Source organism: Ictalurus furcatus, chromosome 8 (genome assembly GCF_023375685.1).
Source record: "Ictalurus furcatus strain D&B chromosome 8, Billie_1.0, whole genome shotgun sequence".
Classification (NCBI taxonomy): Eukaryota; Metazoa; Chordata; class Actinopteri; order Siluriformes; family Ictaluridae; genus Ictalurus; species Ictalurus furcatus.
Window position 1 is genome coordinate 905982 of NC_071262.1, and position 12500 is coordinate 918481.

A 12500-nucleotide genomic window follows, 5' to 3' on the forward strand; every position below is an offset into this window, starting at 1 on the left:
GTGGGAGTAGGATTACAGATGTGATGATACAACAGTACGATGATAAATGCTGATACGCAAGTCGGAAATTGTTACCTTGTATAACGTTAAATTAATACTAAAAATCTTTATATTTAAAAAGCATTGAGGCAGATCGGTACTGTACACTGAACATTGCACTATATTATTTACATTTAAAATACTCTTGCTGGATTTGATTATTTTAGATAATTGCAGGTGTTTTTATCGAGAATCAGGACTTGAGAATCGTACAGAGGCCTGGAGAGGACAATAAAAGCTTTTTCAGATGCAAAATGTATTCAATGTCACAACAACATACCAAATTGAGGTCTTTAAAAAGTCATTATTTAATTATTTGTTTTCACAGTTTCATAGTAACCATTATGGCTACCTTTTTGTTACACTGTGGCTAAATTTTAAACATCATGGTGACCTTTTTAGCTACATTTTCTTTTTGTTACATTTTATTACATCAAGGCTAAATTTTGCTACATTTTATTACATCAAGGCTAAATTTTGCTACATTTTGTTACATCGAGGCTAAATTTTGTTACATTTTGTTACATTTAGTTATATTGAAGCTACAGGCTAAATTTCTTCTCTAGTTGAAAGAAACATGCTTGTCCAGTTTATCAGTTAAATCATAAGCATGCTTTCATTAGACAAGGTCAGGAATTAACCAAGATATAATTAAACAGATATTACTTCCCCACAGGTCAGAGAGGAATTACCATGACAACCAGATAAAAATAATGAAGGGAGGGAGAGAGAGAGATAGAGAGAGAGAAAGCTGAATTTAGAAGATGGTCATCAAAGGCTGATTTTGACTCCCTTCATTAAAAAGACGAGAAAGAGGACTCATAGCCGGAGAAGCTGATTTTCTCCCAGATCTTTGTGTTAATGAAGCGTAATACTTAATGATGATTAGAACGAAGCCGTTAAACCGTTGCTTGTGTCCTGCGAATGGAAAATAGCGTGATTCAGGGAAGAGTGGCCTGTTAACTAGCTTATCATCCGCTAATGTGAAAGGGGGAGTTGAGCTGAAATTACATTGATCATTTTATTATCAGACTCTCTTATTATCAGCGAGACCTCGTAATCAACCCCGAGAAATCACTGGCACAATGGATTCTCTTCTGCGTCTGAACACGAGGCCTAATTGGAAAAGAATGGACCATTATCCAGTTAATCTCAGAGAGTAATTTGGCTCTCATTGTTAACGAGATGAGAGAGAGTAGCGTCGGTGTAGCATTCAGTCATAATGTGATATTTTGCATTAAGCACACAAGCATCGTTTCCTCTCTTTCCTTCATTCTTTCTTTCTCCTCTCTCTCTCTCAGAAGAAGAATGATGAGATGATAAAGTTCGCTCTTGATTTGCAGTTCACTTGAAATGTAATTCATTTGTTGTGTGTGTGTGTGTGTGTGTGTGTGTGTGTGTGTGTGTATGTGAGAGAGAGAGAAAGTGTGAATAAAATAGTCACGTTTTTTATTTATTAAAGAACGGCACATCGTAATTTTCTCCGTTTATAGCCTCTCTTTTTTTCTCTCAATCAGAGAAAAATGTTCCCGCAGCTTGCGGTTTTACTGAGAAACTGAAAGTTACAGCTTCACCTCTGACTGTTACAAAGCGCTGACACTGGAGACTCCTTCCACACATGTTACATAAATCAGTAAATCATTATTTTTTAAATTATTATTATTATCATCCGTGGAGCGTCCGACTGTACGAGTCGCTGTGTACGAGCTGTTGCTATAGAAACGATAGCGTATTAGAACGTGCGCATTAATATAAACCTGCGCTACAGTCAGAGCTGCTGTACAAACAGTAAACCTCACTTATAAACCCCCCCACCCGCCGCCCGCCCGCCCCCTCCCCCACTCCTTCCACTCAATTTTAATTTATGTATTTAGACCCCTCGCCCATCCCTCTGTTTGGCTCGGCCACTGAGAATGGAATATCAACTCTTTATGATCAGTAGTACAGTGTCCGGTTATAGCCTCTGTCGCATGTCTATATTTAAGCAGATGTATAGAGTTGCAGCGGAGGAACACTGCAGTCCCTCTGTGGTAATCGGACATTTCCAACGCCAATCACTCAGATCAGGTTTACGTTTTTTTTCTGTGATTGACGTGGTGATATGGGAGTTTGGCACGTGTCCTGCGTACAGGGTGGACGAAACGGGTAGAAGTAGCTGAACCCTGGCTCTTTCATTTCTCAAATCTTTATACATTAACAAACACTGCAGTGCACATTGCAGTGAACACTTTACATTCCCTCTGAAAAATTTTACACCAAGAGTTCCGTCAAACAGCCGGAGTGGCTGCAGATCTCCTTCCAAGCAGCAGGAGAACAAAACCCACAGCAACGTTGGCCCTTTACACCAGATTAGGAAATGTTTACACAGGCTCTGTGAAAGTTTACACTATAAACAACACTTTAAATTAGTTCTGAGAACATTTACAAAGGCAAAAAGTGAAAACGGTGTAACATTACACTAGGCTCCCAAACCTTTACACAGACTCTGCGAAAGTTTACACCATGTTAGCAAATCTTTACATGCACTTAGATAACCTTTAAACAACCTTAATGAAACTTTACACTAGCCTTTCAAACATTTTACATGGGCGTAGTGAAACCGTGACAAATTCATAAAACTTTTTAATAAGCTTTTTTGCTTGCTGCATGGAAACTTTACACTAGCTGATCAAACATTTACACTGGCTCAGTGAAGTTTTACACTGTTTTATCAACCTTTAGACTGCCTCAGAAAAAAATTATACAGCAGAAGAAAATCTTTACGTTGACTTAATGAAACTTTACACTAGTTTAGCACAACTTTACACAGACTAAACAAAAATTTACAATAGCCAAACAAACCTGTTTGCGTGCTCAATGAAACTTTACGCTACCAGGTCAAACTTTTAAATTCACTCAGTGAAAGTTTACAGTGGCTCAGTAAAAAACTTTTTAGCCTGCTCAAACCTTTACTTTACCCTAGCTATGCGTTATCTTATCAAACCATTTTGTTAACTGCCTGGTAAACCGTTATGCAGGCTTAGTGAAACTTTACACCAGCTTAGTAAAAATGTATTGTGGCTCGGAGAAACTTTACACCAGCCAGGCAAACTCTTATACAAGCTTGAATTACTAGCCCAGCAGTTTTTACTCAGTAAACTTTCATGCTTACTTAGTAAACCTTTACACTAATCCAGCAAACTTTTTAACAAATCGAAGGAAACTTTATACTACTTTCAGCCTAGCACTAAGTAACAATTGCACTAAGTATGAAAACTTTACACCAATCCATTACAATGTTAAACAGCCCTAGCAACACTTTACATCAACCCAGGACACCTTTACATTGGCATAGTAAAACTTCACACTAGTGTAGCAAACCTCCGGAGAAACTTTACACGTCCCAGTTTCTCGAAACAAAGTAATAAATCTTTACACAACCCCAGCCATCCCAATTTATCAGCTGATGTCAAATAAACGTTATAACAACTAGTAAAACTATCACCGGTTTCACTACTTTTACTTTTTACACACTTGCCTTTTGAACATAAGTTTAAAAACTAAATATTTCCAGTCCGGTAGACAGTAATGCTAGCTCAAAAACCCCACAAAAAAATGTGGAATTGAAAATGTTGATGATAAAATAAAGATGCCGATATTAATGAAATAAGCCTTGATGGGAAAGTTTGCTTTAGTGCATTTGTTATTTGAGCTGCTGAAGAGTTTTAATTGGACCCAGTTTTGTCTCTGAGCGACAGTTAAGACAGGTTTAAAATAGATCTCTGTTCTCCTGGGAAAAGCTGAGTAATGTGGACAGCTGACAACGAGAGGAAAACGCTTGCTAATTACATTACAGCACAATTTGAACCCTTTCAAAAGTGGGCGGGGTTCTGGCACAGCCCGAGGTCAAAGTTGGATCTAAAAACAAATACCACGATTTAATCGTTATTAAAGAATGCTTCAATTAAAAACGAAGACAGATCCATCGACTAGATGTAAATAAAATCTTGATCTGAATCTATCTCAAGCTGCACTTAATGGAAATCATGTAATTAATGAATAATTCATGCTAATAAACTCTCAGAAAAAGGGATAGTGATACTTTTAAAACAATTTTTTAAAAATATTACTCAGTAAGCTAATTAAGATACAACAGTCAATTAACACAATAAATTGTGTCCCTTTAATCATTTTAAAGGTACACTACATTCATATTTCCACAAACATACATCGGGTTCTGATCCAGCCCGCTAAAATACATTTTCTTGAAAAAAAAATTTGCCATTTAATTGAAAGTTTGGGGAAAAAGAAGTGTTAGTCCCTGTTGAGTCCCTGTTAATCCATGTAGTCCCAAAATATGCTAATGATTAGGGGTGTAACGATCAGATGAACTGATTTAAAAGGCAACAATTGAAACGAATCAAGGTTCATAAAAAGAGTTTTATCAGGAAAAAAAAAAGACTAAAAGATGTATTAATATTTTTAAAGCCACGTGAATAATTAAACAGGCTAGCGAAGTGATTTAGCCGTACCTTTTAAAATCATCATTTTCTATGTGATAATCGTTCACGAATTAATGGTAGGCCGAGCCCAGATTCTGAACGAAGTTGTTCACGTCGTCAAATACGGAATATTCCATATTTGGTATTAAATATGGAATTGTTGCTATAAGAATTTGAATTATATCGTATCATGTGGAAGCCTGAGGTTTAAACCCTGCACTAATGATGTGATTGTTCAGTAGCAAGCTAAAAAAAAAAAAAAACATGATAAATAATCCCATTTAAATCTATTTCATGTCCAGGGTTTATCTCAAAATAAGACCGCATATGAGAGTATCACAGAAGTCTATTTAAAACCTTTAAACAGTCTTTAGTCTACCGCCCCCTGGTGCTCATGGAGTTATCAGACCCCTGGTGCTCATGGAGCGATCAGACCGTCCGATGCAGAGCTGAACTCTGCACTCCTGTCACATGACGTGTCTTTTAGTGTCTGATTTTACTCATCTCATCGTTTGTCCTGCGTGATTTAAGGATAAGAGTCGGATAACGACGGATTTAAAATAGATCGCTCTTCTGTCATGCCGACTTTTTGGAAGCGATGCCGCTCAAAGTGTAGCAAAGTAAAACAAACGCTTTATTCAAACGGAAAGAAATGTCAAACAAAACAAAACAAAACCATGAAACAAACATTAAAATTCTAATAAAAGGAAGCAGTAGCGTTTCAGTGATCAAAAGTGCTTTACATCGTCGTTCCTATCCAGTTTCTTTAATTTTACTAAATGATAGTTAATGATGACTCACCTGGGCTTTCTCTTGAGATATATACTTATTTATATATATAAATCTGGGTGTCTATAAATCTCAAAATCATGTCATTGTTTTGGACAGAGAGGAACCGTGTGGAAATGTTCTCAGATTTAGCAGATGATTGTGGAAATAATTCAAATAAATACAATACAATTCGAATAAATCAAATAAAAATAAATAATTGGAGGAAGATCTTAGAAGAGAAAACGTATAACGGTTGTGTAAGCGTTCAGAACCCATTCTTTTTTTATTGTCTTATTAACGTGAAGAGAGAGAATAAAGAGACAGAGAATAAAGAGAGAGAGAGAATAAAGAGAGAGAGAGAATAAAGAGAGAGAGAATAAAGAGACAGAGAATAGAGAGAGAGAATAAAGAGAGAGAATAAAGAGAGAATAAAGAGAGAGAATAGAGAGAGAGAATAAAGAGAGAAAATAAAGAGAGAATAAAGAGAGAGAATAGAGAGAGAGAATAAAGAGAGAGAATAAAGAGAGAATAGAGAGAGAGAATAGAGAGAGAGAATAAAGAGAGGGAATAAAGAGAGAGAGAATAAAGAGAGAGAGAATAGAGAGAGAGAATAGAGAGAGAGAGAATAAAGACAGAGAATAAAGAGAGAGAGTAAAGAGAGAGAATAGAGAGAGAATAGAGAGAGAGTAAAGAGAGAGGGAATAAAGAGAGAGAGTAAAGAGAGAGAATAGAGAGAGAATAGAGAGAGAATAAAGAGAGAGAGTAAAGAGAGAGGGAATAAAGAGAGAGAATAAAGAGAGAGGGAATAAAGAGAGAGAGTAAAGAGAGAGGGAATAAAGAGAGAGAATAAAGAGAGAGAGAATAGAGAGAGAATAAAGTGAGAGAATAGAGAGAGAGGGAATAGAGAGAGAATAGAGAGAGAGTAAAGAGAGAGGGAATAAAGAGAGAGAATAAAGAGAGAGAGAATAGAGAGAGAGAATAAAGAGAGAGAGAATAGAGAGAGAGAATAAAGAGAGAGAGAGAATAGAGAGAGAGAGAATAGAGAGAGAGAATAAAGTGAGAGAATAGAGAGAGAGAATAAAGAGAGAATAAAGAGAGAGGGAATAAAGAGAGAGAGTAAAGAGAGAGGGAATAAAGAGAGAGAATAAAGAGAGAGAGAATAGAGAGAGAATAAAGTGAGAGAATAGAGAGAGAGGGAATAGAGAGAGAATAGAGAGAGAGTAAAGAGAGAGGGAATAAAGAGAGAGAATAAAGAGAGAGAGAATAGAGAGAGAGAATAAAGAGAGAGAGAGAATAAAGAGAGAGAATAGAGAGAGAGAATAAAGTGAGAGAATAGAGAGAGAGGGAATAGAGAGAGGGAACAGAGAGAGGGATGGTGAGGGAGCGAGTGTTTATAGCTGCTGTAACGTAAGCCAGAACAGGAACTGACTTGTTTTAACATTAAATATAACTTAAAATTGAGCTGTGTTTCTTTAATATGAAATAATTGGAGTTGTTGGTGAGTCGCTGTAGTGTAAGAGGAATAAAACACTTGGGGACGTGCTGTTAGAGGAGAATAATCCACTTCATCACACCACCCTGTTGTTGATTACTTTCCTACGACAGCACGCTCCCAAGTGCTTTATTCCTCTTACACCACAGCGATTTCTCAAAGATTACGCTTTCTAAAATCATTTATTTCATCTGTTTATTTATTGAGAAATATATGATCTATCACTGAAGGTGTAACTTCATGGTACGGTAATTTCTCGGACGCTTGGCATTCGCGGATTATTTTGCGTTGTTGTGTTGTTGTGTTGTTGTGTGTTATGTGTTGTGTGTTGTGTGTGTTTGGTCTGTATTGATGACGTGTTCAGTGATTCGCTCGGCTGAAAGTAAACACCGATATAGGATTTCTTCCGAACCGTATGAAGCAGGTTTCAGGGGAACGTCCCCCAGTGACAGTCTGATTTATTGCGTATGTTTAGGAATCCAGCCTTTGGAAGGTCATAACATTTTACAGGGTGCCAATAAACAAATGTGTTAAAGCTTTCAGGCACGTGACCTTCAGCTCTTTCCACCTTGTCAGCGATCCTGAACGGAGAAGGATGATGCTTATCCGAGGTGATGACCTGAAATCCCACAGCGCTAGTCAGGACTGCAATTAGCCTGAGTCATTAACGGTTATTTTAGCTCAGGGAGATGTTCCATGCTCGGGCATTGCAACAGAGGTGTGTGTGTGTGTGTGTGTGTGTGTGTGTGTGTGTGTGTGTGTGCGTGTTGTATTGCTGTGAAATCTATATCTCTTATCGCTAAATATCTCCATGTCTTGTTTGTTGTCAGTGATGGCTGATTCTTGCTGTTTTCATGTCTAGTCCTCAAATAGTTCCACTAAACACAGTTTCACACACACACACACACACACACACACACACACACACACATTAACTCCATGCACAGATATAAAACCCAATCCGTCTGAAGCTCCTGACAGTAAATGTTGATAATTGCGCTACGTCTGGCTCTGATTTCACAAATGGGAATAACAGACGTGATGGAACAGGGGCTTTAACTGAAGTAAAACAAGTCTAGAGTGAGTGCTGGGAAAAAAGCGGCTTTCCAGGGCCGTTACTGATAGGAAAAATGGACAGACACCATGTTTAAGATGTTCCTCTGGTGTTTCTGCGCTACATCGAAGAAAAGTGGTGAATTTGAGTATCAGTAGTAAATCGAATGATGATCCAGATACAAATGATTAACATACAGAATGTTTTAATTCTGCAAATATGCTTCCAATAACGCACAAAAAAGAAAATAAGATTGTTAATCAGGATACAGAAGCACATGGAATGCTGAGTTGTATGAAACACGGACGCTTATGTAGTGTGGAGAATACTGAAGTGTGGAGAATACTGAAGTGTAGAGAATACTGAAGTGTGTGGGAATACTGAAGTGTAGGGAATACTGAACTGTGTGGAATACTGAAGTGTAGGGAATACTGAAGTGTAGAGAATACTGAAGTGTGTGGAATACTGAAGTGTGGAGAATACTGAAGTGTAGAGAATACTGAAGTGTGTGGGAATACTGAAGTGTAGGGAATACTGAAGTGTGTGGAATACTGAAGTGTGTGGAATACTGAAGTGTGGAGAATACTGAAGTGTAGAGAATACTGAAGTGTGTGGGAATACTGAAGTGTAGGGAATACTGAACTGTGTGGAATACTGAAGTGTAGGGAATACTGAAGTGTAGAGAATACTGAAGTGTGTGGAATACTGAAGTGTAGGGAATACTGAAGTGTAGGGAATACTGAAGTGTGTGGAATACTAAAGTGTAGAGAATACTGAAGTGTAGGGAATACTGAAGTGTGTGGAATATTGAAGTGTGTGGAATTCTGAAGTGTTCAGAATACTGAAGTGTGTGGGAATACTGAAGTGTGTGGGAATACTGAAGTGTGGGGAATACTGAAGTGTGTGGAATACTGAAGTATGTGGGAATACTGAAGTGTGGGGAATACTGAAGTGTGTGGAATACTGAAGTGTGGGGAATACTGAAGTGTGTGGGAATACTGAAATGTGTGGAATATTGAAGTGTGTGGGAATACTGAAGTGTGTGGAATACTGAAGTGTGTGGAATACTGAAGTGTAGGGAATACTGAAGTGTGTGGAATATTGAAGTGTGTGGAATTCTGAAGTGTGGAGAATACTGAAGTGTGTGGAATACTGAAGTGTGGGGAATACTGAAGTGTGGGGAATACTGAAGTGTGTGGAATACTGAAGTGTGGGGAATACTGAAGTGTGTGGAATACTGAAGTGTGGAGAATACTGAACTGTGTGGAATACTGAAGTGTGGGGAATACTGAACTGTGTGGAATACTGAAGTGTGGGGAATACTGAAGTGTGTGGAATACTGAAGTGTGGAGAATACTGAAGTGTGGGGAATACTGAAGTGTGTGGGAATACTGAAGTGTGTGGAATACTGAAGTGTGGGGAATACTGAAGTGTGTGGGAATACTGAAGTGTGTGGAATACTGAAGTGTGGGGAATACTGAAGTGTGGGGAATACTGAAGTGTAGGGAATCTTTTCATTTCATTTGATGATTTCTCACACAGCTCAACACCAAATCCATCTCCTTATTTCTTTTGGAAGATGAGAAAAATTATTTGATGAAATAAAGACGGCACCTCTTTATTCTTTTTCTTCGCCTGCGTCTCTCCTGAACTCTTCTTCAAATGCCAAGCTTTCAGCGCCTGAGATTCATGACCTCTCCTCTCGTTCCTTGCATTAATCCAGCAGGCAAAAATAGCTGTGTGTGTGTGTGTGTGTGTGTGTGTGTGTGTGTGTGTGTGTGTGTGTGTAGCCTGCCTGCTTGGACACTTTGCTGTTCGGTGTCCCATTATGGCGCCGTCGTTAGATCAGATTAAATAACCGCCATGAATGAGGTTTTAATGAGGTCAGAAGGACAAGCTGAGGTGAGAATTTTAATCCCGCCTTGCTGACACGCCTCCAGCGTCCAAGAGAACAGACTGCCAGTAATCTGTGGACGGGAGGGGCTTACTTTCTCTCCCCTGTCAGTCACAGTGACACTAGCCAATTGTGAGCATCTGTGAGCTCATGTATGCGGAACAGGGCGGATAGTGTCTAATGTTTAATGAGTAACAGTTCGAAAATAATTTTTTTCAAGAAACAAGCAATTGTCATTGTTGGTGAGTTGCTGTGGTATAAGAGGAATAAAACACCTGGGGACACACTGTTAGAGGAAAATAATCAACTTTGATGTGGTAACAGTGGCTGGCAGAATGTGTTTGTGTGTGTTTTCTGTTGAAGCACACACACACACACACAAACACACACACACACACACACACACACCTACCTGTGTAATATTCCTACACTCCGGGGGCGCCCGTTCCCCTCGCTTTTGTTTAATCCCTCACTTCATCAGGCTCTTTTAATAGTAGAAGGGTGTGTGTGTGTGAGACAGCAAGTGTGTGTCAGCTCAGGGCTTTTCTGAAACTCAATCCTCTCAGATAAACACACACACACACACACACACACACACACTCACATGGCCTAGTGAGTGAGACGGTCCTGTATTTCTTGTTAAGACTCGTCTCTGTGTTTCAGCACGATCCAAAGTCTCCATGGCGTCCCCCTGCTCCAGCGGACTCGAGGTTCTCCTCTCTACTCTGGAGGTGTGTGTGTGTGTGTGTGTGTGTGTGTGATACTGAAGTGTGGTTATGTGTGTTACTGAAAGCAGCATGTTACATCATTAGACACGTTGCTTTATCACCGTAATTGAATTGTTTGTCAGGGTTATTTTGTTGCCTAGGTAACACTTTACATGAATGTCCACTGAAATGACATTATTTACTACATCATTTAACTGCAACAAATCATAACCTTAAGCGTTTATACACTTTATACTTGAATTCTCTAATCTGATTGGTCAGAAGGTGTGAATTGTTTCTGTTAGGTATTAGCGCGACTTGGACGCTAATACCTTATCGTTTCCATAGTAACAGTTCATTCACAGGGACTCGTACGGCCGACGCTCCACAAAATACATAAATATATATATATATATATATATATATATATATATATATATATATATATATATATAAAATTTTTTATGTTGTGTAGCAAAGTAAAACGTGTAATCCTTGATGCGGGGATGTTTTTGTTAGGAGATGTTTATTTAATATTTATGGAAGGAGTCTCCAGTTTCAGCTCTTCGCAAAGTTTCATGGCAAACGGGAAAGGATTGTTTTTGAAGGAAAGAAATAAAGAAAAGCTGTGTTTTTTGAAAGAGAGAGAGAGAGAGAGAGAGAGAGAGAGAGAGAGAGAGAGAGTCTGGTTGAGGGAATTACTGGTTATCATAGTTATAAAGTAAATGAGAACAGGAGCTAACTTCTTTTGCACATATTCCATAATAATAATAATAATAATAATAATAATAATAATAATAATAATACATTACCAAACCAAATAAATAAAGAAGTGTAATGCATTATTTGATTCCATTTAATGAGTAAAATTCCTGGGCTTTACACCCACTAACCTGATTATTAGCTTTTATTAACATGCTGTAATTTATTGTTTGTTGATTTTGTGGATTTATTCCTTTAGTCCTGGATACAATACATTTTTGCTAACGAAGGTGTGTTTATTAAAAGTTAAAACGAATCATTTGATACGTGTAAATTAGGGATTTCATTCTGACACTGATATTGAGAATAAAACATGAAGTTATAGAGGTCTAATCTGAATTTTTCTTTAACCCCCCCCCCCCCCCCCCCCAGAAAAATCACTAATTAAAAATAATAATAAAATAATAAATAAATATAAACAATACACGGAGCTGATTTGAATCATCTGAATGAGGAGCTCAGAAAATCAGCTGCATAACCCATCATGTGAACAGTGAGGAAATGTGTGGACACCAGTAGTTGATACTGAACACAGCCGTGTGTGCTGAACACACTCGGCACTGTGTGTGTACTCAGGGAGCGCTTCCTCTGTTCTGTCTCCTGTGGCCTGTTTATTACGGATTAGGATATCTATTATTAAACTCAGTGTGCAGACTGTAGAGACCATCTTCCTGCTGTTCACTGTGTGCAGAACGCTGGAGACATTGAGAACATGCTGAACGTCCTCAACGTGCTGGATGAACTTCTCTCTGCAGGTAAACACACACACACACACACACAGGAGTTCATCTGTCGATTTCGACGAAGACCGAAGTTTCCATTTCTGCCTCCATTATGGAGAACACAAACTGGGACTGGACTTGCTCGTGAATTGGATTAAAGTGAGGAAGACTTGCGCAGCATCGGCCGCACTCTCACTCTCACTTCCCGCTGACCGCCATGATCCAGTGACAGGACTGAGTCAAGACCACTGAAGATGGCCCCCAGGCGCAGTGATTCATACACCCATTCATACACTTCGGACACTAGTGTCTGTCTTTGGACTGGGGGAGGAAACCAGAGTACACGGAGGAAACTCGGGTACACCCCACACAACCCCCACACAACCCCCGCAGCACCCGGAGAACATGCAAACTCCACACACACAGGGCCACACAGGTGGGAATCGAACCCCCGACCCTGGAGGTGTGCGGCGAACGTGCTAACCACTATACACACACACACACACACACACACACACACACACACACACACACACACAGAGCCACCTGGATCTTTCTCTCTCTCTTTTTCTCTTCCC

General features: G+C 38.9%; 1 protein-coding gene across 2 annotated transcripts in view; it reads left to right on the forward strand.

Moving 5' to 3' along the window:
* Positions 1-12500, forward strand: part of LOC128611019 (cytosolic carboxypeptidase 4) — a 99055-nt gene that overhangs the window by 20048 nt on the left and 66507 nt on the right. For both annotated transcript variants that reach the window (XM_053630226.1, XM_053630227.1), the window contains exons 2-3: positions 10395-10462; positions 11892-11955. In XM_053630226.1, coding sequence (XP_053486201.1) covers positions 10395-10462; positions 11892-11955 — 132 coding nt within the window. The remainder of the gene's footprint in view (positions 1-10394; positions 10463-11891; positions 11956-12500) is intronic.